The 27838-nt window shown below is 39.0% G+C and overlaps 1 protein-coding gene and 1 long non-coding RNA gene across 12 annotated transcripts in view; one reads left to right on the top strand and one right to left on the bottom strand.

Moving 5' to 3' along the window:
* LOC123772105 (uncharacterized) overlaps positions 1 to 27838 on the top strand; it is a 98659-nt gene that overhangs the window by 68195 nt on the left and 2626 nt on the right. For 8 of the 11 annotated variants that reach the window (XM_069311153.1, XM_069311147.1, XM_069311146.1 and 5 more), the window contains 15 exons: positions 613 to 817; positions 1321 to 1549; positions 4106 to 4248; positions 4677 to 4780; positions 5335 to 5505; positions 5786 to 5874; positions 6105 to 6339; positions 7866 to 7966; positions 8816 to 8987; positions 9405 to 9575; positions 12136 to 12315; positions 12944 to 13411; positions 24732 to 24972; positions 27290 to 27443; positions 27585 to 27838. In XM_069311153.1, coding sequence (XP_069167254.1) covers positions 613 to 817; positions 1321 to 1549; positions 4106 to 4248; positions 4677 to 4780; positions 5335 to 5505; positions 5786 to 5874; positions 6105 to 6339; positions 7866 to 7966; positions 8816 to 8987; positions 9405 to 9575; positions 12136 to 12315; positions 12944 to 13411; positions 24732 to 24972; positions 27290 to 27443; positions 27585 to 27838 — 2917 coding nt within the window. The other 3 variants (XM_069311155.1, XM_069311156.1, XM_069311157.1) reach the window with 3 other exon arrangements.
* LOC123772106 (uncharacterized) lies at positions 655 to 27708 on the bottom strand. The gene is made up of 3 exons (XR_006774615.2): positions 27573 to 27708; positions 4656 to 4846; positions 655 to 792 (listed from the first exon to the last, which is right to left on the bottom strand). It is a non-coding gene; the product is annotated as an uncharacterized lncRNA (long non-coding RNA).

Here is a 27838-nt window from a genome sequence, read left to right on the forward strand (position 1 = left end):
GACTTTGTACCCCTGAAATTAAACCTCTACTCTATATTGACTGCTTTTTGCCTGACCTTGAACTATATCTGTTCTTGTTGACTTCTGAGCTCTATACCTTAATGACCTCCCTGAGCCCTGGCTATATTTTGATGACCTCCTTATACCCTGTCTCTATTTCTATATACCCAGACAGGCAAAATAAGATACATGAGCAACTGCTTACTAGATATCACCTACACTCATAAAACCTATTTCCACAATGCTTATGGTAAAAAGATGAAACATAGGTAGTAAAAGTTAAGTGAAGCCAATAAAGAGCAGAGCCATGAAGAGTGAGAGTGGTTATAAGTCACATAAGAGCATGTTAAACCTTAGGCATGCAATAGGTACATATTAATCTTATGCAGATTATGTCAGAACAAATTAATATTGTTATCTTATTATGTTCTAAAGTGAATTGAGTCATGGCCTATGTCCTTTACTGCCTCACATACTCCCCTCTTCCATTTCATCTTTCACAGCTTCTTTTGTCCAAGGCAACAATTCCTCACAAGTCTTAACCCCTCCCCATCATCTACTGTACACTAACTCTTCAGCCCCAACTGAGACTGGTTTCCTCTCTGGCGGCAGGCAGTTCAGATGATGGAGGTACCAGTGCTCAAGACATGGCTCCACTCACTCGTTATGGATGCTCTCTCCACAGCCTGGGTTGACCCAGGTCAGTTGGAGATCAACATCCACTCAACAGATGTCATCGTGCCAGAGACCCGCCCTGGAGACACGCTGGCTCAGGGTGTCCTTACTGTCATTCTGTGGACGATTAAGGCAACCACAGGTTAGTGACTGGGAGGGTACAGTTATGGGTGGTCTAGTTGATGGGTGACCTAGTTGATGGCTGGTATAGTTATGAGTGATTTTTCTTGATTTGTATAGATGATGGATGGGCTAGCTGATGGTGATATAGTTATGGGTGATAAGTGTGATAAGTAAATAAACTAGTGAGCAGTTGGTGAGTAGTCATGCATGTTAGGTGGATATTTGGTTGGTAATAGATCATGGGGTGCTGTTCCAGTAATTCCTCTTGTGACTCCCTGCTAGCAGGGTATTTGCCTAAAAATACATTCTTTTTTAAGCTGAATGTTTATAAATTTTTATATTCTGTGTAGTTTAGGTGCTTGGCTTTGACTCCCTTTATATGTGTGTAGAATTCTTCCAGTATTAACAGTATTAGTTATAGGTGTAGCTGAGAATATGATTGACTATGACGCCTTCATATGCTACAGGTGTAGGTGTAAATAAGGACAAGGGGGATGACTATGACCTCTCCTTGTGTTGCAGGTGTAGGTATAGATGAGGACAAGTGGGTGGTGGTAATGGTGGATGGACAGCAGCATGTGACGCCAGCCATTACAACACCTCGCTGGCAGGAGGCATGCAGCTTCCTGGTGAGCTCTTCACCAAATCACCATAATCTAGTTCTCAAAGTCAAAACGAAGAGGCTCATAACTACCACTCTCACGCAGTTCGACTTGCCTCTCAGTCAGTATGGTCTTGACAACTGTAGAGTGTGAGTACTAACACCTGTGTGGCTCCTCTGCTTAGCTTATGTACTACTTACCTGCTTTACAATTCAATTAATTCTAGTACATACTTTAAACACCAGCACACTTGGTTATATTATTATATTGCACTGTAACTAGTCTTAACAAATAATTAATTTTATCATTTTTCCCATATATTTCCATATAGACATGTAGTGATTACATATCTAGTAATCATTATCACACTCACAGACAGTATATCTAGAATCTAAATACTTTGAGTTTTAAACATAATAGTATGAATTGAGTGCACAGGCAGTGCATTTGAGTGGTAAATACACAGATGAGTTAAATGCTTCCTATTCCTGCCAAGGTGACTAATGATAGCTGGGAAAACATGTTCAGTGTGAGGGTCGTGTGGGGGAGGGAAACTTTTCTAAGAGAGGAAATTGTGGAGGCAAACTCCATATATAAAATCACTTACACAATGTAAATATGATAAGAGCCAAGGGGCTGGGAATGCATCACACCAAACAATTAGTAGTTGAGGCAGGGGTCTGGAGCTGGAGCATGATATTGATAAACGTGAGTACTATATACTTGAATGCTTTGCAATGATAGTAGCAATGCATAACGAACAGCTACTAAATGCTCGTTACATTATCGTACACTTAACACGGTATAATTTAAGCATGTTAGCCTGTGGCTAACTTGCTTAAATCTGGGATTTAATTTATCCCCCATTAAATGATATTTGTATATCATTTAATAAGAGAGAAATCATATCCCCCCTCATTAAATGATATGCTAATAGGATATGATCTTGCAGCCTAGGCCTACAAAACAATGTGTACCTAGTATGCAACACCCTTTTTGCTAAAATATTGTATATTATATTAAATAAATTTAAAGTTATAGTATTAGGTTTTGTTGTTAATATTTGTTAAGTGGATAAAACCCAAAGTGGTGTTTTGTCCTGAAGTAACTTTCAGGACAAAATTTTAATGCATATAACTGCAGGTTACAATTTATATCTTTATACATGTATCTAATATATAATACCCTGTACAGTATTTATTATATGGTACTCTGTACAAATCTATAATACTGTACAATACCTTGTAAAGTATCTATTATTTACAGTCACTGAATTTTCTTGAGGGCCATTAACATTGTATTGGCCTCGACAAAGACAAGGAAGCCGGTGGCTTGTCGAAGGTACCCCCCCCCCCCATTTGCCCTGATGATTTTTTCCAGCTGGATTTTACAACTTAACAGAGGTTTAGCCTTTACAGCTTCAGTGGGTAGGAGATTCCATGGGTTTATAACCCTGTGGGTGAAAAAGCATCTCCTGTTTTCAGTCTTACATTGTGGCTTTTCGAGCCTGAAACCGTTTCGTGTATGTATGTACAGAATATGGTTTCCTGTACCCTGTACTGGGTACAATAGTGCCTTATACAGTATCTATTATATAGTACCCTTTACACTATCTAATATATACAGTAGTACCCTTTGCACTATCTAATATATACAGTAGTACCCTGTACAGTATGTGTTATACAGTACCCTGTAAAGTTTATTAATATGTTTTATTTAAGCAAAAGTACATACATAAATAGGATACAAGAAGAATGTAGGATTATAGGTAAGACATCTACTATGCCTAAAGCCACTAATATGCAGATCATTTCCCCTCATAATGTGGAAAAAAACTTAAAAGCTAAAGAACTTAAAACTAATTGAGTATCTATTATGTAATACCCTGTACAGTAGCTATTGTATAATTCTCTGTATAGTATCTGATGACCAACCCACACTCACCAGATAAAGAAAAGACAATATTTTGGTCAGTCCTGGACCATTATCAAGTTGTATTGTGATGTTGTACCCCTTTAAAGTATTTATTATATAATACCCCCTTTACAGTGTCTATTATATAATAGCCCTTTACAGTATCTATTATATAATACCCCTTTACAGTATCTATTTTATAATACCTCTTACAGTATCTATTATAATACCTCTTTACAGTATTATATAATATCCCTGCACAGTATATATCTATATATAACACCCTGTACAGTATCTGTACAGTTCAAGTTTTTTTTTTTTTAGTTAACTTGGCTGGATTGATAATTTCTCTTAGAGAACTTAATTTTTTCCTAGAACTTTCCTTCATAATGTGGATTATGAGCCTGTATGGATGAGCCTATATTGATGAGTCTATATGGCTGCAAGTCCCTGTGGTGTCAATGCAATATCTTCCTACCTAACCAAACTGTCCCCTGTAATGTGTAGCACAGCACTGTATTGTACCTCAGAGTGCATAATACCCTGCATTTAAATAAGTCCTTTTACAAGTTCAAAGCCTATCTTCAGCACTGTAAATATTATACTTTTACAGTTTCAAGTAAATGTAAAGTTGTATAATTGCAGAAGTGATGATTCCGATAATGATTCTGGCAGTACAGTACAGTACTTCATTATTTTGCTGTATCATAATAAATAATTTATTGCTTATGTATTATTGCTATTCCAGCACTAATATTAAAAATATCACAGCCTCTCTAATTTGGATACAGAGCAGAGACAGTGTTGCAGAAAAAGGGAGGGAAGGTTATCGGGGGAAATGTGCCGTCACTTCATCTTCGGCTGCAGTATACTCCACTCAGCCCTGTCAGCCTCGACTCTCCCCTCCCCGCACCCCTGATGGACAACCAAGAAGGTGGGTCACCCATCCACCTCAAGCCAAATGGAATAAATTGCTTGTGGTAAAGGACTTTTTTTTTTAAGTACAGTATATGAATGAATAGATTGTTAACCATGTTCTTGTTAACTTTCCTTGATGGCTTAAATTGAATGGTTGATATGACATTAAGAAACCTTCTGTAAATTTGTATTAATTGACAAGAAGATAGAGAAATGAACAATAAGGGAAGTTAAAAGGAAATGCATATATGACCTCTACAGCTGTAATTTCATAAAAATTCATAATCCTTTGTATATTCAGTATTACAAATATTTGTGAAATTAATCTGTATTCTTGATCAGATAAATGATAGTCTTCCAAGATGAATTAAACAAGAAAACTTGATTAAGACAAGCCACAGGCACTACAAGGCCAACTCTCACCACTTGCTTGTGTGTACACAGGTGCTGGAGTGCTCTACATCATGGTTCACGGTGCAGACAACATCACCACCACTACAGACTATCCACCGAGTCCTTACTGCCTCATCTTCAGTAACCGCAGAAAGGTAGGTAAGCACCAGGTGGCTAAGGTACTACATGTTCCTCCAGTAATGGCCTCTGCTTTCCATTTGCTTTAAAATTTTAAGACATTCATCAATAGACTATTTATCAAAATTAAAGCATTTCACAATTATTGGTATAAAATGAGGCATTTACTAACATACAATACTAACATCATCAAAAATAAAAAGCATGCAGTCAAAGTTTTGCTAACTTTGACTGCATGCTTATTATTTTTAGTTCAAAATAAGTGTACCATATAATAATAATAATAATTATAATTATATTTATTAAAAAAAATATACAGAATACGGTAGAGGATAACAAGTTTTTACATGAAAAGCATATTTAATAAAGCCATTAGTATGCAAAGCATTTCTATAACAATAAATACATTCTAGGTGATTTTTTGTATTATATTACAGCTTAAAGTATGTACTGTACTTTCATGTTAACATAGTTGAATTAACGAGTGTCATGACACTCACACATTCCCCATTGTAATATATTCCAGTTATCTATAGTACAATATAATACATATAAGAGGTTATCCATACAGGTGAAAACGACACACTACGTGTGCGAGTGTGGCTCACCACGGTGGGAGTGTGGGGTGGAGGTGCTGGTGAGGGACATAGCTGCTGTCACACTGGCACTAGCTGTCTGTTCTTTACCACGAGGCACTCAAGACACTGAGCTTCTAGGTCTAGCATCTCTTTCCCTTGCTACCGTGAGTTCACACAATGTTGCACTTCAGACTTCAACTTCGATTTGCCTCATATAATTCAAATAAACATATACTTAAAACCAAGATAGTCCTGGTAGAGTATATGACTATCTGTAAATTAACTTTAGAAAAGATTTGTGAATTTGTTTAATTCCTTATTGTACCTTATTTCTTCATGTACCTATTAGGTGTTATTTAAAACATTCAGTAGTGTTGTTTGTATTTCACCATATTTGATATTGTAGCATGATGTTGTACAAAACAGCTTGACTTGTTTGCACAGGTGGAGCTGCCTATGGTGCACCGCCAACTTCCTCTTACTCGTAGCCTTCCCACTCCCGGGGGTGTTACATCCTCAACGTCCTCGCCAGGGTTAGTGCTCTCTCATTCACTATAGTAATATGATCCAATCATTGTTTCTACCTAACACACTAATAAGCAATTTTTACTCTAGCATTCCACTACCACTATCTTCACACTGATAAATGGTGATAAATCACCATTATCTCTTCACAGCTATATATTAATATTGTTTCCACCTTAACAGTATTTTCTGATTATTTCCCATCTCTCATATGCGTCAATATTTTTTTCCCACACAGGATGGTAACAGTGTCAGTAGTGTTTAGGTCTGTGCCATCTGTAGCTGGATGCAACATATCCTCGGCTGACTTGGGCTCGGACAGAGGGCCCCCTTCTACTGTAAGCCTTCCGCCACTCTCTCAGCCCTCCCCAACTCCTACCTCAGGATGTCAACGTAGATCCTCCCTCCCTTTGGCTGATGATGATGATTTGGCCTTCAAGAAGCGTGTAAACACACCGTGGTATAGTCAAGCAGTAAGTGACATGGTATACAGGGTCAAACATCAAGGAAATAGAATTTTAAATGCTGTTTAATTTCAATTCAATTCAATGTTTACTGAAAAGAATGTGTGAACAAAGAACATAAGAGTAATGTACAATTGTAGGGACAGGAGTTACACAGTCTATGAAGCCACTTTTACATAAAGCATTTCAGGCAAACTAATAAGTTTTAGATAAGAGATCATCAGATAAATTAAATTGTAGGTAAAAACATCAGTACATAACTGGAAATGCAATAAATAGCAATAAAACAATATAGATGAATAAAAAAACATAAATTAGAGTAAGAGAAAAAGGGCAGAATTAATTTTTGGCTTTAATTTACAATTAAATTACAGTGCATAAAATCCTGTTTTGAATATGCATGCTTATTTATTGTATTTATGATATTCTATACATAAGGAACACACATATGACCTGATTTTTATACTATCTAAAATTTGGTGTAATTATTTTTCATGATATCTGTGTTAAAAACACATTTAATTCGTATTAGAAATGAAATAAAAGGAGAAACCCAGAAGGAAAATACTTCCCAAAATTAAAAAAAAGTAATAATAATTCTTTGATGGTGACGGTGGTTGTATATGTAATAATATATATATCTTGGGAACATCCAACGTATGAACATCTGATCTTATGAACAGCCTCAAATTATCACTTTCAGCTCCCACCCCCCCCTTGTCCTGCTATATAAACACTTCTGAACTGAAGTCCACACATGACGAACAGTGCTATTAATGCACTGCTGGATTTCAACTGTTTATCGAGTTAAAGTGCCTATTAATGGCTGTCAAGATGAAGGAATGTGTTGGAAGGGGACCAATGCTTATGCTTCATCTTTTATTACCTCCTCCTTTAGTAATTATACTTCTTTGATCTTCAAAAAGCATCATATCACACATACAGGACAATTCCATCATTCGAGGTATATAAAAAAGCATTTCTTATATTATTTCTCTCAAATATTTTGGTTTTATATGTTGATTTTTGATGGTCTATGAATGCATCCTCCATTTATAGCATTATGTCTATGGGAAGTCTGGTTCCAAGTTAGGAATGGGTGACTTATCAACATCTTTTCAGAACACATCCTGTTTGTAAGTTGGGAATTGCCTGTACAGTACCTTGATTCTTGGTTACTTGGACCATATAATCTATTAGAAAATAGTCTCTAGCAAATTTCGTTTTGTTTAATTTTATTTTACCATTAAATTTTCTGGGAATCAGAGATCCTTATAATAATGATAAAATCTCATCAAATACAAAAAGTCCTCCAAAACAAGTAACTGCTTGGAGAAACTTGTAACCCTCACAGTAACAATACAAATAAATGTTACCACCTGATACACCAAATGGCAGGCCAGATGACCCGGGGTCTCAGCCAGCTAGTCGGCTCATTCAGCCTGGTGTGTGATCAGGGTCACACCGCTCTGATTAGTGCGCCCCCCTCCCCCTCCCTCTGCCATATACATAATTGTTAATGGTTTACGTTGCAGACTCGACTCCTGGGAACAACCCGGGATGGAGAGAGTGGCACACAAGACATTGGAGACATAATTGCTTCTGGTTTGGGACTCATGGAGCTCACTATCATCCGGTAATATACTCTTTAGTTACTCAAATCTGTATTTACACAACCCATTGTACCTTCTTGTATATTGTATATGTTAATAAATAAATCAATAAATACAGGAAACGAATATGCAGGCAGTCCTTGATTTGTATGCGTTTTGAGAATGTGGATTAAGCACTTTTATACCACGTTCTGAATTGCACAAATAAATCTTTAAGATATGCAAGTTAATTGTGTATTAATGTGGATTAGTGTGGATAATCCATGGTAATTCACAGGTTCATTATATTCTCTGCATTGTGTCAGGCTTCAAAACAAGAATATGGCAGATATTCTTGTGTTTTGGATTATATTCTTGCATCATTGCACATCCTAAGCATTCTGAATTAGATTTTTCTGTATTTGTGGCTGGAAAATGAAAGTAACATTAAATGTTAATTTTCAAATAGGTACAGTCTTTCACCTGATCCCTCTGTTCTTTTAGCAGTAAATAGGCACTTGGGAGTTGTAAGTTAAGAGAGAATGACAGAGTTGCAGAATTTGACAGATTTGATGCAAGGAAAATGAGTGAGGAAACCAAATTGAGAAAGGAACTTTTTACTTATGTTCATGGAATAACATCCCAAGAACTCTGAAAAAATTTGATCAGACAATCTTTAAGAACAAATTGATTCATGAATTGACTTTGCAACCAGAACTCTTCTGTTGTTTTCCAGTGTAACTGATCCCACCTGATTTTATTGCTAAAATTAAACCCTCCACTGCATCTATACTGTTACTGAACCAGAATGAGACTACTGCATATTCTATCCTCATTACATCTTCATTCACTTAACCAAACACTTCTTGATGCCTCCCGTCTTTCCCTTCCAGGGCACGTGACCTTGTGGCCAAAGATCTAAATGGTTACAGTGATCCATACTGTGTAGTAAAGGTCAGCGGAGAGGTTAAATACAGAACAAGGGTCAAGAAGAAGACACTTAACCCAGAGTGGGAGGAAAGTCTCATGACCCACCTACCTAAACACCCAGATGCTTTAGCCATCGTGAGTACATGTCCAATATATCACAGTATGTCAATTCACTGCAAATATTTTCCATATGTTTTAGCACTTGGTTGTTTTACAGTTTTTTAGTATATCTACATAATCAATCATCTACAATGATATTGTGAGCAACTTTGACATACCTTTATTTCATTTGTCATTACTTGAATCACTAGACTATTTTTATAACCAACAACTAACACAGAAACTACTTAACCTTGTTGTTATAGCAACAACCATGTTTAAATATATGGAAAGGAATTGCAATTACAGGTATCTGTACCTTCCATACAGGGCTGCAAATAAGTTGATTTTGATCATACTAATGCATATAAAACTGGAACATTGGTGTTTTTCTGAAGTGGCTGAAAATCCTCGAAGTACTTAGAGCCAAATCAATGTGTTGATTTTCAACAGACACTTTGGGACCACGATGCATTCGGGAGAGATTTTCTGGGTTCTGTGTCATTGCGGGAAGCAGATGTTCGGCAAATGTCCCTGGGTGATGCTCCTGTGTGGTGTGCCCTTGATGGTGCTAAATCTGGTCAGCTTGAAATTAGAGTCAAAGTTATCTCTGATGATTATGAGGTAAGGGACAGTTATGTTCATGTGCTGATTAATTATTAACATTAATTCATTTGTGTTACTGCAGAAATTGTAGTCATCTGCATTAGAGTTTCTTAAACTGACTATAAATAACTTCATAAAAATATCAGCATTGTGAGTGTACAACATTTTATGTGACTTTAGTGTAATTTTGTTTTATAATCAATTATTATTCCTAACTTATATAATGTATTCAGGATTTTTACCCATTTATTGCTTTCAGAATGAGTTTTTTGTTCTCTAGGTGGCCATGCTCACCTGCATGTTGGATTTAGTTTATGAGTTCTCTTTCTCTCTTTTTTTTACATAAAAAGGGTGCTCGGCTATAATTATAGGTCAATGACTGACTGATGACACTCATATACCTCGTTTTTTCCATGTTGGAAATAACATGGCTGAATTATGATGACCAAACTACACATCAGAGAGTGAAGAAACGACGACATTTTTTCATTTCATTATCAAGTCAATCCATGTGCCTCAATAGTGGTGCAGGACGGACCAAAACATTGTCGTTTCTTCACGCTCTGATGTGTGATTTGGTCATATTGGAAAACTTAATGAGGTTAGCTCCCACCATCTGGCTTCCTACACAGACAACAGACAGATATTCTACAAAATAGAAATGGACAAGAAGTAAAACGAAGAAGAAAAGTCGCTAGAACCATAAAAAGATGAGACTAACCACATTATAACTGAAAGATAAAGATTATCAGTATGAAACATTCCATATTCCAACAGACTAACTTCCACTTTCCCAAACCAATCACAGAGCCTGACACCCTTCCCCCTCCCCTCGCCATCTACATGTTTATGACATCAGTTTTACCCAATCATTATACCATTTTAGCACAATGGTTTTCTTCTTCTAGATCCATAAATGATGCTCAACCTATTCAGAAACTTCTGTTTTTATGTTGTTATCAACTACATTTATAAAGGTACTGTAAATACTTCATCTGTACTATCACACACATTAACGACTTATTCACTTGTATTTTTTGTGTAGCACTTACTAGCTGTACACTTACACTTTCATAATGTGCTGTAGTGTACACACTTCATGTGTAGTGTGCAAGGTATTTATTATAGTCAATGGCCAGCTCTACATGGGAATGCATTACTAGACACCTAAAGATCTTGTGTAGAAATAGGGTTCATTCAAAGATATTACATAAACACTATAAATTATGTATTATGTAATTGTATGTATTGTGGAATTTCAAGGCTTATTAATATGATGTAACACAATTAAATGTATTTAATATTTTTCTGTATTGATTTAATGTTTATTAACAATGGAGCCCCTGTTCAACACAGTGTAGTATAAAAATATATGAACTTTAAATTGATATGAAAGTGTATTTCAGAGCAAGTTGCTTAATTGCATGAGTCTCTAAAGTGTAAGTCCACACTCAGTATGAGAGTGACATTGCATATTAGTGGTTTCATTTAATATAGTTTTGAGGTGACTGTGCTAACCAGACACAAATTCCCAAAAGTAACTGAAAAGGTAGTGACCCTAAACCACTGTAGAGAAGATAACTCTGAGGGCTGTTGAACCTTGACAATCAACACCAGGAAAAAATTAACCCTGAAAATAGATAGCAATAATCAGTAACAGGCAAATGACTTAATACCATGTAAAGTGGACACAAAAGAATGGGATCCCAGGACACAGCATTGGACACAACAGACTCGAGTCATTGTAACTGAATTGGCCTCTACAGAGGTGGGTGCATAGCAGGTGGATGTCATGCAAAAATAAGGGCTGCCAGCTCTTACGACCCTTTAGCGGCAATCTGACTATTACTTGGTAGTAGTCAGAGTTGCAGTTAGCTCTGGACAATTGACTCCCCCTTGTGTTTCCAATTATATCACTTGTAAGAGGTGTTATGAGGTTTGCTGTGCTTTTTGGTATCTTATTGTGCAGCCTCTCTTGGCAGTGAATTGATACAGACTCTACTGCCTCCTCTCCCAAACTATGTGCCAAGACCATTTAAAAAAAGTTCTTCGTCATGGTGGGACACAAATCAACGTGCACCTAGTAGGTGAGCAATGCTCGGGTTGGCCTTGATCATGGCAAGGTGCACAAATAAAGAAAAGGTCTTGTTCAGAAAATATTATAAAATAAAAATAATTTGTTATGGGGGTGAAGTATTAAAATAATGTATTTCCACTTTCAGATCACATTCCAGTCTTTAACCTAATAGAGTCTCTTGGGTAAAGCACATTAAACTCGATACAAATCACTTAGGCCAAATGCTGATCTACATGTATTTTTAATTGTTAGATCTAATTCACTATCATTTGCAATTGAAATTTGTGTACTGTATGTAGATTTACATGTTCAGCATTGAACATAATTTCTTTAACTATATAATTTATTATGTTATATGACACTAACTTTTTATCCAGTATGGAAATACTTAAGATTTGTCTGGCTATTTTTCTGTTATATATGAATAATGTATTGTCACACATTTTCTCTCACCTGATGTCTGCTATAGATTGTTAATCGTTTTGTCTGATCTCTCCTCAGCACCAGATTAAGCCATTACAAGCCACAGTCAGAGTTGTTGGCAGGGAATTAACAGTGGGAGAAGACACACTGAAGGTTGAAGATGACTGTGTGATTGGTCAGGTTGAGGAGGATATAATAACCACGTCACTGGAGGAAGACTCCGGAGTCGTCTTACCAAACACTCCTCCCACACTCGAGGTAAAATTAAAGTGAAAAACTAAATTTTAATTCAGGTGTATAAATTGTATAGTATAATACGGGAACCGGTGGCTGAGCAGACAGAACACTGGACGCGTAATCCTGTGGTCCCGGGTTCGATCCCGGTCGTCGGCGAGAAACAATGGGCAGAGCTTCTTTCACCCTGATGCCCCTGTTACCTAGCAGTAAATAGGTACCTGGGAGTTAGTCAGCTGTCACGGGCTGCTTCCTGGGGTGGAGGCCTGGTCGAGGACCGGGTCGCGGGGACACTAAAGCCCCGAAATCATCTCAAAATAACCTCAAGATAATGACATTTGGTTACAGGTCAAGATTGATATTTGTCACTCCCTGAGTAAGAAAATACAGCACACTACCAATGCAAATAGACTTGTGTTAAATACACAGTCAGTACAAAAACACAGACTTGTGTTAAATGTCTGGGTCTGGTTTCCTGGACCAGAATTTCTTCTTTGTGGCTGCCTTGTAAACTCCTTATTTTTATATAAATATTTATGAGACTATACTTAGTTCTGATGATTAAACTTTTCATAAAACATTAAAATTTCCAGATTTATATTAATGTAGTTTTGTAGTAAAAAAGTATCTTTTAAATTTGTAATTTTTGCAGGATGAGGATATGCCAACTTCTTGCGTGCCATCACACAATTTGCCCTATGCCAGCAATGGTGTCAGTGAGGCCCCAACACTCCCTAATGGAAGAAGAGCTAGCGAGTCTGCTGTTATTAACAGCACGAGGGACACAGTGCCTGATGATCGCAATGGCACCTTTAGTGGTTCTGCCACCCCATCTTGTTCTAGTCCAGTTCATTCTTCAACTAGGTCAAGGCGAACTGGTGCTAGGATCATTGCAAGTGCCCTATCAATGGCACGCTCCCGACCCAGGAATGAGACTTCTAGTGAAGCCTCATCCACTACAGCTAGTCCAACCAGAAGCCACCAAAGCCCAGTTTCCAAAACAGTTCCAAAGATCAGTCTTACAGAGCATAGTGAGGATGATTATGGAGGCAGCAGCCCTGAGCCTCATCGTAAAAATAAGAAGTCTTCTGATGGAGGCCTGCGTGCAGTGCGGGACAAGGTAGGCACATCACTGGTGTTTGGCTGCTGGCCCAGGCGGTAACCAGCATTATCTACTATAGAATTCATCACTTTATGCATGAAACTGCATTGTTATGTACCTGTTGTTTGTTGTGAAGTACAAATATATTTTAATAATAATGCACTTTGCAGTTTCTTCTTTTCCCACCTGCACTGGTAAATGTACTTGGTATTGATTGCATAGAGGCCAGATGTACTCAGAAGAGATATTCTTCAGAAATGCATGTATTGCCATTTGCTTAGTAGTTATTGGTAGATTTGCATCTAAAGCATGCTTATATATACCACCTGACTGACAAGACACTACATGAGAAACCACTATTGAAAAGTTATTTCACACTTTGTGAAATGTTTCAAACAATAACAGTATAATATTTCCTTTACAACTTCAGTAACCTTGATAAAGATGACTATTCCTTTCCACACAGTTTTCTTTACTTTTTTAACATTCAAAATGCAGCACTGTCTGTGGTCTGTTAAATTTGTTTCATATTCAGTGCTTTTGCAAATAACTATTTTCCCATTATTTGCATTTTTCTGTGTACTGTACATTTGTTATATATTCCTTTCTACTTTCTCACTTTTATATATTTACTGGGCAATGCTTATTCCTTTCACATACAGTATTTCCTTTTCCTCAGTGCAAGCAATTAATGAATATATCCCCAATTATCTCCTTCCTTACTGCATTACAAATATATCTCTTTCTTACTTAAAGTATTTACATATGAGCTTTGATGACCACTAATGACCTCAATTCCATCATTATCTAAAAGAAATTAACTATCTGCACCATAAGAACCATAATAAGTTTTGTCCTCGGATACTAATAATAATAAATATATACAGTACAGTATAAGAAAGAGTATGTACCACATGGTCACGGTGAGGCTTGAAGTGGGGATAGAAAAATAGTAGGGTAGTCGAGTATATTTAGTACCAGTATAAGAGTGTGTGTGCCAGGGTTTAACCCAGCTGCTGGCTAATCTGTTGGGTTGAGCACTGTACTCGGATATGGACATGCCATGTCTTACTCGTGCATCAGTGGTCCCAGAGTGCTGGATTGGCTCAGTACAGTATGTTTATTTTTTCTAAGGTTCAGGGAGAGTGGGGGTTGTCACAATTGAAAGAGTTGAGCATAGTGGTTTTCATTGTACATTATATTCTTTATGGTGGTGGATCTAGTGTAGTGTTGAAGAGCTTGTGTATGTTTATGGATCTGTGTATTGTGTCATTAAGGAATGCAGTGTAATTGCCTAAATGTAATTACAGGATGAGAGAGCTACGCTCGTGGTGTCCTGTCATTCCAGCACTTGTCCTAAAACGTTTTGAAACTACTGATGGTTTTGGCCTCCGCCACTACCTCCCTTAACTAACTTGTTCAAATCATTTACATCTACCACTCTGTAAAAGTGAATTTTCTTGTATATTTTTGGCAGCTTTGTTAGGTTAGCTTAAATCTACGACCTCTTGTCCTTGAAGTTCCAGGTCTAAAGAATTCTTCCTTATCAATTTTGTCGATTCCTGTTACTATTTTGTATATAATTATCATATTCCCTCTTTCTTCTATATCCTGGCTTGGGCATATTAAATGCCTCTAGCCTCTCCTTGTAGCTCTTTGTTTTCAGTTCCAGAAGCCATTTTATATCATGCCTTTGCACCTTTTCCAGTTTATTAATGTATTTCTGGTGATATGGGTACTATATAACCAATGCATAGTTAAATTTTAGTCTCACAAAAGTTGTGAACAGTTTTTTTAATATTTTACTATCCGTGTATTTAAAAGTGATTGTGAAGTTGGAAAGCATAGCAAATGATCCTTGCACAATGTCTTTTACGTGGTTCTTAGGTGACAATTTTCTATCTAGTGATGCATATGTTACGAGTGGGTGTATAAATGTTTTGTATAGATGTATCTGTGTGTGTATTTGGGTTTGTTAAGTCTGTGTAGTTGCGAGAGGTGTTTTTTGGGCTATGGCATTTTTTGGCCAATGTGTGTTAGGTTAGTTGTATGTTTGCTCAATTTATGCAAACATGCCACACAAATTTTGTAAAGGAGCCTAAAATATAGAACTACCTCCTTAGTGAAGTAAAGAATTACACACAATATAATGTTCAAAATTAATGTTATTAAGTATTTAATTGCCTCATTGTAGTACTTGACTGTCCAACATCCTACACATGTAGCCTACTGTTTCCCCTTCATATTTCTGCACTTACTCTTCATATTCTAACTACAGTTTTATATTACATTTACCTTGTACCAGTAATAATGACCTATTTCTTTGTGCTGTAAACTCATCTGTTATTTATCTCTTTGCTAACTACATCACCAGTACATTAGTCATTATAACTCCCCTTTCCCTTGTATCAGTTATTTTGTTTTAATCACAATCTAAACACAGTTTTCCACCAACATAACCAAAGTATTATCCACTAGATCTATATTACCTGCATAAACTCCTTAAATCTTATAAATACTTTATTTTTTATTTAAAATACCAAACCATTTTGTTATGTAAGGCTTGCTCAAGATGCTATATGCAGTTAGGAATTTTGCAAAAATAAATTTCACTAACACTTTTTCTGTATACAGACAGCTACGTGAGTTCCAGACATAACTTCTATGGCTATCCCAATTTCTTGTTTTTGGTGATGGTCTGCATAAAGTGACAGATAAAGTTGTAAAGTGAGCACTCTGAATAAAATGTGTGATTAAGCAGTGAGAGCGAGCAGCAGCATGGTGTTGTGGTGCGGCATTGAAGCATTCATTCCTGTCCTTCAATACTGTATACCAGTACAGTACTGACAAAATTTATGAAAACCCATGCACCATGTCAGCTACAACTGCAGGTACTTTGTCAGTGATGACTGCTACAACTAGGAAACCTATGAGAAAGAATTCAGTAATGACTTTGAGTAGAAAGTAGAATGAATAAAGAAGGTGAAGAGTTGTATCCCAAGAAATGTTGTATGTAATTACTTAAGTGGTAATTATATGCCACATTTCTTGGGGTACAACTCTCCACCCAAATACCAAGTGAGCAAGACTACCCTTTCAGACATTATTAAGACTATACAGACAGTCAGGCTAGACAGTGAGTCAGCCTAGGCAGATATGCAGCCAAATCAAGTTGTAGAGATCGGTGGATGGTGATTACGTGCCATATTCTGGTACAGTTCCTTCTCTTTTCCCACTCAACCTGTATGATTGCATATCACCTGCTGTAGGATGATGTAACAATCAAAATACTGTTGCAAAAACCACTGTATTTTATTGTAGATTCAAACAAAGGAAATAAATCTACAAACAAAATTAGAAAGTTCACTTTTGCAAATAGAATGGTAAACGGTTGGAACAAGTTAAGTGAGAAAGTGATGGAGGCCAAAACCATCAGTACAGTAGTTTCAAAGCATCATATGACCAAGCATACTAGGAAGATGGAACACCACAAGTGTAGCTCTCACCCTGTAACTACACATAATTCATTGTGTTGGGGGACAGGCAGCCAGAGTGTATTTCTACACATTAGGCTTATATTCGAGGTTCTTTTCTCCCCCGAGGTTAAATTACAGACCGCCCCCCCAGGATCTAATTACTTAGGTAATTACACCTACTCTCAGCACCCACACACATACTCACACCCCAACCCAATACCCACACCCCTAACTACTCCTGACACTCGTACTAGATAGGTGAAGTGAGTGAGTGAGGTCCTCTGTGTACTTGCTGGCTTCTTGGAGCTTTTTATGTATAGGATACAGTGTGGAATAACCATGAAGAACAAAGCAAATATACTGTACCCCCATGTAATACACAACTGACTCACTTCACCAGCTTGCATGAGCAGGTGTCACCGTGAGGCAAGCGTGCCCCAGCAAAGGGGAAATTCTGGCAGGGAAGAGTCAGGCAGGTAAGGGGCTATAATACTTTATGTCATTAGTTTAACTGATGTCCTCCTTTGGTCTTAAAATATGATTTATCTCAATTAGACAGAATTTATACCATCTGAAGTGAGTCGAGTTTAGTGTGATTACTAACAGTGGTGTCATAGTCAACCCAAGGTAAGGTGATTATCAGGAGAAAGAACTAAGCCATTACAACTACAGTATGTAGAATTTGGGAGGAATGAGGAGAAAGATTTGGGATAGGATAGAGGGATAAAATGGTGTTTAATCACTTGGATGGTCAGGGATTGAATGCCGAGCATTCTCTCTTATTTTCCTCTCCCACATTTGTTTGTGGCTTCATCTGATGGGCTATTACTGAAAATCAAGTATCCAAATGGCCAGTCTCCTGATATTAAATCAAGCTGTTCAGCAGTTGAACACTGACCTTAATTGAGATACAGCAGATACTCTTCCCAGTGTTTCTCCTCAACCCCTGCCTGCTCCCAAAGACAAAGGAATGCACTAGGAAGTGATGTGGTGGAGGCAGACTCCATACACAGTTTCAAATGTAGATATGATAAGAGACCAGTAGGCTCAGGAACCTGTACACCAGTTGATTGACAGTTGAGAGGCAGGACCAAAGAGCCAAAGCTCAACCCCTGCAAGCACAACTAGGTGGGTGAGTAGAGACAGACAAACCCAGGGACAGAGAGAAAGAGAGATGGACAGTGACATAACATACAGTTTTGGGGCGTAGAATATTCTTTCATGAGTGAAGCCAGTAGCATAAAGTGTCAAGTATTATTAGTAACATAAGATATTACATATGCATATCATGAATACATTACAAAAACATCACAGTTGCTCACTATCAGTACTGTAGCTGGAAAATTGTTATGAGCTCTTATCAAGTAGCATAGCATATGCCATATACTGTATATCATTAGAAACATAGAAAATGCCACTTGCATCCTGTAGCACAGAATATATCCTATGCTTCATCAGTACCATAGAAAATGTCATGTGCATCATAAGTAGCATAAACTATACAGTGTACCATATGCTTTGTCAGTAGCATAGACTATGCCATATGCTTCATTAGTACCACATAAATGTCAGGTGCATCATTACTACCAAAGAAAATGTCACAATAAGAGAATATTTCTACAGAGCTGTATACTGTATTGATAAATAAAGTTACTTAACAGTCTTCTCTATAGTGTTATATTTTTGCTAACATCTGAAGTTTCTACATCACTGAACAACAATATGTGACCATCTCTTTGTCTACATCCAGTGGTGTGAGGTTATCACAATAGTGGCTGCTGGAGCTGCATAAAACATCACACCGCATTTCCCAATTTTTTGCATTTTTTTTAATGTCTATAGCCATTTTTTTTAATTTGAAAAATTAATGGTACTAAATTTTGTAATTGTTATAATTTTAAACCAGAAAGTCTCAATATTGTTTTCATAACCATAAAATGTAGAGCATCTGAAGCATGGCCGAGTACTTTTGCCATTATACAGTAGGCTTCAGATATATATATATATAAAAATAAGACTGAAAACCTGCAGTTTTGAGGCACCTTCCTGAGCATGAGCCATTTGGTCATCACATGTATATTGTAAGATCCACCGTCTCTTCTGGACAAGGATTGTGATAGTCTGGCATAAAGGGTCAAAACGGGCTGCATGATCTAAAAAAGAATTAAACCTTCTCAGTGACGCAAGTTATGTTGAAATGCTCTGCACATTAGTGGATTTATATGATTTACGTCATGTACCTATAAATACTCTACTCCATTCTATTTCAAATGTATTTTATATAAGTAAAAATTATTATTATTATTATTATTATAGGAAAGTTATGAATAATATCCCAATCTATGCACATAGCATTCAATGCAAAACCATTGTGATCATGGAAGCGAGTCACATAAACAGCTCACCTTATGATTCAAAAATTATCCCCGGGAAACTACACGAGTTTAAGTTTATAGTACATACTATGCCTTACATGGAATATACTTTATATCTGTCATTCAAAGTTGAACTGTATTTCAGTGATCATTTAATAGCTTTTATAAACTTGCAGAGAAGTACTTTTTAAAATGTATATGGTGGCACCAGTGCCAAGAATGTCACCTCTCTGGCAGTCACAATCTTTGTCCAGAGAACACTGCAGATGGTACCTCAGGAAAAGTGAATGTAAATAATACAGAACTATATGGTTTGTTAAATAGAGGTTTTGTAGTTTAAAGGATTTCCTAAAGTTAAATAAATATGTATGGCAAACTCATTAATTAAGGCGTGTGCATGTTGTAATATACCTTTTTTAATTATTATTCAATATATAAAAATCGTTTTAGAAAAATTACAGTAAGTCAATAGAAGTACATTTCATACATACGGGTTACTGTTTATACACCCACTACACAACCAAATTCGCTTAAATACGCTTTTTCAAATATTTGATATATAAAAAAGTATCTATGAAGTCAAAAGTAAATTTCTTACTTGATGCAAAATTAAATAAACTTGGTCTAAACAAATTAGTAATTAATTTAATAAATAAGGTACAGTACAATAATTTCATTAAATATATAGTACAAACCATCGATAACATTTTCAGAAATATGAATAAACTAAAATGCTTTGACTACAGTATTTGGCAAACTGGTTCTTGCCTGTATTAGTACAGTTCTGGCTGTTAAGTATATGGTTAATTTGTACATACAGTACATACATCACACCATATATATAAATAACAATGAGGCATATTATGGGTCACATCATTACTAGTTCTGTTCTTTTCCTGCTCTGCTATATTATCTCCACCCTTCCTGTGTGTGTGTGTGTGTGTGTGTGTGTGTGTGTGTGTGTGTGTGTGTGTGTGTGTGTGTGTGTGTGTGTGTGTCGTCTCCACCCTCCCTGTGTGTGTGTGTGTGTGTAGTCTCTACCCTCCCTGTGTGTGTGTCGTCTCCACCCTCCCTGTGTGTGTGTGTGTGTGTGTGTGTGTGTGTGTGTGTGTGTGTGTCGTCTCCACCCTCCCTGTGTGTGTGTCGTCTCCACCCGCCCTGTGTGTGTGTCGTCTCCACCCGCCCTGTGTGTGTGTCGTCTCCACCCGCCCTGTGTGTGTGTGTGTGTGTGTGTAGTCTCTACCCTCCCTGTGTGTGTGTCGTCTCCACCCGCCCTGTGTGTGTGTGTGTGTGTGTGTGTAGTCTCTACCCTCCCTGTGTGTGTGTCGTCTCCACCCTCCCTGTGTGTGTGTCGTCTCCACCCTCCCTGTGTGTGTGTCGTCTCCACCCGCCCTGTGTGTGTGTCGTCTCCACCCGCCCTGTGTGTGTGTGTGTGTGTGTGTAGTCTCTACCCTCCCTGTGTGTGTGTCGTCTCCACCCTCCCTGTGTGTGTGTGTGTGTGTGTGTAGTCTCCACCCTCCCTGTGTGTGTGTGTGTGTGTGTGTCGTCTCCACCCGCCCTGTGTGTGTGTCGTCTCCACCCGCCCTGTGTGTGTGTGTGTGTGTGTGTAGTCTCCACCCTCCCTGTGTGTGTGTGTGTGTGTGTGTCGTCTCCACCCGCCCTGTGTGTGTGTCGTCTCCACCCTCCCTGTGTGTGTGTCGTCTCCACCCGCCCTGTGTGTGTGTCGTCTCCACCCTCCCTGTGTGTGTGTCGTCTCCACCCTCCCTGTGTGTGTGTGTGTGTAGTCTCTACCCGCCCTGTGTGTGTGTCGTCTCCACCCTCCCTGTGTGTGTGTCGTCTCCACCCGCCCTGTGTGTGTGTGTGTGTGTGTCGTCTCCACCCTCCCTGTGTGTGTGTGTGTGTGTGTGTGTGTAGTCTCTACCCTCCCTGTGTGTGTGTCGTCTCCACCCTCCCTGTGTGTGTGTCGTCTCCACCCTCCCTGTGTGTGTGTGTGTGTGTGTGTGTGTGTGTAGTCTCTACCCTCCCTGTGTGTGTGTAGTCTCCACCCTCCCTGTGTGTGTGTGTGTGTGTGTAGTCTCTACCCTCCCTGTGTGTGTGTCGTCTCCACCCTCCCTGTGTGTGTGTCGTCTCCACCCTCCCTGTGTGTGTGTGTGTGTGTGTGTCGTCTCCACCCGCCCTGTGTGTGTGTCGTCTCCACCCGCCCTGTGTGTGTGTCGTCTCCACCCGCCCTGTGTGTGTGTCGTCTCCACCCGCCCTGTGTGTGTGTGTGTGTGTGTGTGTCGTCTCCACCCTCCCTGTGTGTGTGTGTGTGTGTGTGTGTGTGTGTCGTCTCCACCCGCCCTGTGTGTGTGTCGTCTCCACCCTCCCTGTGTGTGTGTCGTCTCCACCCTCCCTGTGTGTGTGTGTGTGTGTGTGTAGTCTCTACCCTCCCTGTGTGTGTGTCGTCTCCACCCTCCCTGTGTGTGTGTCGTCTCCACCCTCCCTGAGTGTGTGTGTGTGTGTGTCGTCTCCACCCTCCCTGTGTGTGTGTGTGTGTGTGTGTGTAATTACCTAAGTGTAATTACCTAAGTGTAGTTACAGGATGAGAGCTACGCTCGTGGTGTCCCGTCTTCCCAGCACTCTTTGTCATATAACGCTTTGAAACTACTGACGGTCTTGGCCTCCACCACCTTCTCACTTAACTTGTTCCAACCGTCTACCACTCTATTTGCGAAGGTGAATTTTCTTATATTTCTTCGGCATCTGTGTTTAGCTAGTTTAAATCTATGGCCTCTTGTTCTTGAAGTTCCAGGTCTCAGGAAGTCTTCCCTGTCGATTTTATCAATTCCTGTTACTATTTTGTACGTAGTGATCATATCACCTCTTTTTCTTCTGTCTTCTAGTTTTGGCATATTTAATGCTTCTAACCTCTCCTCGTAGCTCTTGCCCTTCAGTTCTGGGAGCCACTTAGTAGCATGTCTTTGCACCTTTTCCAGTTTGTTGATGTGCTTCTTAAGATATGGGCACCACACAACAGCTGCATATTCTAGCTTTGGCCTAACAAAAGTCATGAACAACTTCTTTAGTATATCGCCATCCATGTATTTAAATGCAATTCTGAAGTTAGAAAGCATTGCATAGGCTCCTTGCACAATATTCTTAATGTGGTCCTCAGGTGATAGTTTTCTATCTAGAACCACTCCTAGATCTCTTTCTTTATCAGAATTCTTTAAAGATTTCTCACATAATATATAGGTTGTGTGGGGTCTATGTTCTCCTATTCCACATTCCATAACATGACATTTATTAACATTAAATTCCATTTGCCAAGTGGTGCTCCATATACTTATTTTGTCCAGGTCTTCTTGAAGGGCATGACAATCATCTAAATTTCTTATCCTTCCTATTATCTTAGCATCATCAGCAAACATGTTCATATAATTCTGTATACCAACTGGTAGATCATTTATGTACACAATAAACATCACTGGTGCAAGAACTGAACCCTGTGGTACTCCACTTGTGACATTTCTCCATTCCGATACATTGCCTCTGATTACTGCCCTCATTTTTCTATCAGTCAGAAAATTTTTCATCCATGATAGAAGCTTACCTGTCACCCCTCCAATATTTTCCAGTTTCCAGAACAACCTCTTATGTGGAACTCTGTCGAAAGCCTTTTTTAGGTCCAGATAGATGCAGTCAACCCAGCCATCTCTTTCCTGTAATATCTCTGTGGCCCGATCATAGAAACTGAGTAAATTCGATACACAGGATCTTCCTGATCGAAAACCATACTGTCTGTCTGATATTATATCATTTCTCTCCAGGTGTTCTACCCATTTAGTTTTGATTAGCTTTTCCAATACTTTCACTATTACACTTGTCAATGATACAGGTCTATAATTGAGGGGGTCTTCCCTGCTGCCACTTTTGTAGATTGGAACTATGTTAGCCTGTTTCCACACGTCTGCTACGATTCCTGTACACAGGGATGCCTGAAAGATCAGGTGAAGTGGAATGCTGAGCTCAGATGCACATTCTCTCAGAACCCATGGTGAAACGCCATCTGGGCCAGCTGCTTTGTTCCTCCCGAGCTCCGAGTGTGTGTGTGTGTGTGTGTGTGTGTGTGTGGGTGTGTGTGTGTCGTCTCCACCCTCCCTGTGTGTGTGTGTGTGTGTGTGTGTGTGTGTGTGTGTGTGTGTGTGTGGGTGTGTGTGTGTCGTCTCCACCCTCCCTGTGTGTGTGGGTGTGTGTGTGTCGTCTCCACCCTCCCTGAGTGTGTGTGTGTGTGTGTGTGTAGTCTCTACCCTCCCTGTGTGTGTGTGTGTGTGTGTGTGTGTGTGTGTGTGTGTGTGTGTGTGTGTGTGTGTGTGTGTGTGTGTGTGTGTGTGTCGTCTCCACCCTCCCTGTGTGTGTGTCGTCTCCACCCTCCCTGTGTGTGTGTCGTCTCCACCCTCCCTGTGTGTGTCGTCTCCACCCTCCCTGTGTGTGTGTGTGTGTGTGTGTGTGTGTGTGTGTAGTCTCTACCCTCCCTGTGTGTGTGTCGTCTCCACCCTCCCTGAGTGTGTGTGTGTGTGTGTGTAGTCTCTACCCTCCCTGTGTGTGTGTGTGTGTGTGTGTGTGTGTGTGTGTGTGTGTGTGTGTGTGTGTGTGTGTGTGTGTGTGTGTGTGTATAGTCTCCACCCTCCCTGTGTGTGTTCTCCCTATCTTAACTGTTCTCTGAACAATCCCTAAATGTGCTGCCCATCTGTCCTGAGTGTTATTTTTTCCTTTCTGCATGACCTTATCAGGCCTCAGTACACTGTGTCTTAATTAAAGATGTTAATATATGCTTCTCTCATGTTTGTGTAGCCTTACTCTTTTTTTAAGTGGTCACTCGAATTCTATTATTTTATCTTCATTTATCTTTTCTTACTATTTAAGGTATTTCATATTATCTTACTTTTATTGTAACTTTCTAGAGTTATCTCGATTATTGTCTTCATTTGTCAGTCTGATTGTTCCATGTTTAAAATGTCAGTCAGTTATGTCAACTCATTCTTAATTAGTACCTTTATTGAAGCTAACATGTTTCTCTTAATAAATTCTCTTTATAAAAATATTCATTCTTCATTCTGTTGCCTCTTAATTTTAATTATTTAGCATTATTCTGATCTGCTTTCACTTTTTCCTCTTCCCCCTCTGCTTCAGCTTGATCTCTCCTGATTAGTGCATCTTTCCTTGCTCCACTTTTACCCAGCTTCCCTTTCTCCACTTGAACGTCTCATTATCCATTGCCTTTCCTTGGCGTGTAGACACATGCTTACCAAATATTTTGTAATCCGTGATAAACTCACGCCAGTCCCTCTGAAAAGTAGTTAAAGCCTGTGCCCTGCTTTACTAACTTCCACCCCTCCTGTCACCTCCCCACATCCTGCTTCCTACTTCCCATGGAGCATCTCTTCCCCACTTGGAGATGTTGCTCACCCCTCCCCATCCATCCTGGACACCCTCGCCCACCCTCAGATGCGCCGTGGTTTTGCGCATCCTCTCCGTCGCTTCCGGTCCGAGGCCAACGTTCGAGAGGACGCCGAGGTGCAGCCCCAGAACCTTCACCCCCGCCTGGAGCTGGCTCTAAGTGTGGGCACACCAGTGCGTGTGGGTGTGGGCGGGGGAGAGGGAGATGCCAGCGAGCTGCTGGATACACCGCTCACCCATGCTAAGTCTCAGCCCAACCTCCTCCTCATGGGCCCCGATGCTGCCAGACGTAAGACTCATCATGCCTATATGCACACTATGACTTCTTATTGTTCATATTCTTGTCTGTAAGGATCTTCCTCATAATTAAATACTGTACCTTCATCATCATCCTAATCTCTATATGTGCCTTTGCATCCCTTCCACCACTTTGCAGGATGGATATAGGATGTATCTATAGTAAATTTATCCAATCATTTAATACTGTACTGGTATGCTATGTACAGAACTATATCTGTGTGATATATACAGTACAGGATGTGTAAAATATGAAACAATAACCATACATTTAAAATGTATTCAATTAAAGCCAAGATATTTGTTGACAATATGACTACAGTACCAGATATATACATTGTATATATATATATATATATGTATATATATATATATATATATATTAGCCATACAGTCCTGTGCTTGATTGCTATGTCAAACCTCTTGTGCATCACACCGTCGCCAAGGCCATGGAGATGGCTGGCTCCTGTTCATGTGCATGGCAATGCAAGCTTCTTGTTATTCCCAGAATCTCCATTTTTCATAAAAATACAGTTTAACTTAACATTTACAATTGGTTAATATGAGGTGTGACCAACTAAAGCAATATGTTTTATTCCTTAATGAGAATGTGCTGAACACAAGTTGTTGAAACTCGCTTGACTCTTTTCTGGCTCTATTTAAACTTTGTATTTTACTCATTGTTGAAAATATTTAAATTAAATTAAAAAATTAAAAAAACATTCTTATTTATTATTAAGTAAACTTGAGCTATTTTCAATAAGATGTTTAACAGATTTAGTGCAGGAGATTCTCAAGGGCAGATATTATGTTCTCTATTAATTTATGAAGTTTGTTAGCTAGTGTGATGTGTTGGTCTGCATGGTTTGGTTGAACATTATATATATAATCATTGAGCAATTATATGGAGCTCTTGCTGGTGATGGAAAATAGTCTGGCTAAAAATAGAAACAGAACCAGTACTGTATAAACCACATTTTCTGACTGAATGGATCCCATGAAAAGAAAATATGTTTGATGACTAGTGTTTGTAAACATCACATGTACTGTAAACAGAGATGCAAAACTTGACAACATTTCTCGGCTATACCACTTAGTTGCTCCCTTAAGCCATGTCTGGCTCTCATAGTGAACTGACCAAACAATAGTTTGGTCAGTTCATTAGAGAACACACCAAGTACCCTTTCACTGTTGGGTGAACAGAGGCTACAGTTAAGGATTGGCACCCAGTCAATCCTCACCAGCCAGAATCCAGGCCAAAGCACTCGCGCAGCGCCGGGCAAGTGCTTTACCACTGCACCACGGGAGCTTAAGTCAAACATCCACTAGGATCTGATGAAGACCTTTTGTGCCCTCTGCAATCCTTTTACACTACTGTTCACAGGATGAGAATAAGGTGCACAGTAAACTAGCTCTGCTGCAGCAACAAGCATGGATTTTTTTTTTTACTGTAGCTGAATAAACCTTCTGAAGGTCATTCCGGGTCATAAAGAGTAACTTACTGTGTCACTCTTTCCCCAATTAATGGCCTGGTGAAGGCTTTCAAAAAAAAAATCCCCACTGCATTAGGGAGAGATTGCTGACATGTTTATGTTATTATGTCTCTGTGAGAACCAGACATTGCTTAAGGATCAGTCAAGTGTTTCAGCAGAAATGAGCTTTTCAGCTACACTCAAATCCTAATATTTTCTTTTCATTTCACTCATTCTGAAAAAAGTAGACAGAAAGCACAACACAATCTGGCACTCAATTTTGATAGGTGGACTTTTTTTTCTGATAGATCAAAAACTGTACATCTTTCTGTGTTTGCTGTTAAAATTCTCAGAACAAATTTCCAGAAGAACATTAACTATTCTGGTGCAAAATCACACCAGAGGAACATAAAGTGGCTGTTAAACAAATCAGAATAATTATGATTGTTAGCGACTTTAAAATGAAAGAAAATTTCTAACAAATTTTATCATTCATGACAGTACATTATTGTATAAGGATTAAATAGATAATACTCCTATGATGATCATTCCAACTAATATAGGATTCTCAATTATTTGGTAATCAGTCATACATAAGTTGTAGTATTCAGTGCATTACTAGATCTGTTCCTTATGTAACCTACCCTAAAGTCAACTAGTATAATCTGTGGTAACTAGAAATGTGTTACAGCCAGACCCGAGAGATTCTCAAACAGGGCAGATTTTTATAACATGCTACAGTAGCCTTCTGGTTAGATTCAGATATACAATAATACTAGTTCAGTGACACATACGTACCCAGTCCTCTCAATACTGTACTGTATCTAAATATTATAGTTTCGTCGGCTGCGAAAGTAGTGAGCAGCAACAGCAGTGGTCATGGACAGCAGCGTGCAGACATATTTGTGAACGTGCGTGGAGTTGCAGGGAGGGTGCAGGGCCTCCACATACCTCGCTCTGGCCTCCAGCTCTTCCTCAGGGTCCGCATCAGGTGGGTACTGGTGTGTCTCAGGTTATCACAAAATATATTTCATGTAACAAATGTGCCAAGGGATTAACTGTTAAGAGTCAGCCCATTGGAGAAATTGGACATCTCATCCCTCTCACACAAGATACTCACCTGCTTTACCAGTGATGAAAAGAACAGCAGCAGCAGCCTTGGCAGCAGCTTCAGCAGTAGTTTGAGCAGCAGTAGCAGCAGTGGCCGGAGTTCCAAAACTGTGGGCAGGTCTCGCCTGGTGCCTGCCTCTCCTTCTCCAACCTTTGACTGTGAGTGGCAAGTAGATAGCGAGTTATCACGGCGGGCGCTGCTTGTCCTCGAGGTTCGCACTGGTTCCAGGGAGCTCCTCAACTCTGCTAACATTGCTCTTGGAGATATCTTTACTG

The sequence above is a fragment of the Procambarus clarkii genome, chromosome 69, assembly GCF_040958095.1.
Source record: "Procambarus clarkii isolate CNS0578487 chromosome 69, FALCON_Pclarkii_2.0, whole genome shotgun sequence".
Lineage (NCBI taxonomy): Eukaryota > Metazoa > Arthropoda > Malacostraca > Decapoda > Cambaridae > Procambarus > Procambarus clarkii.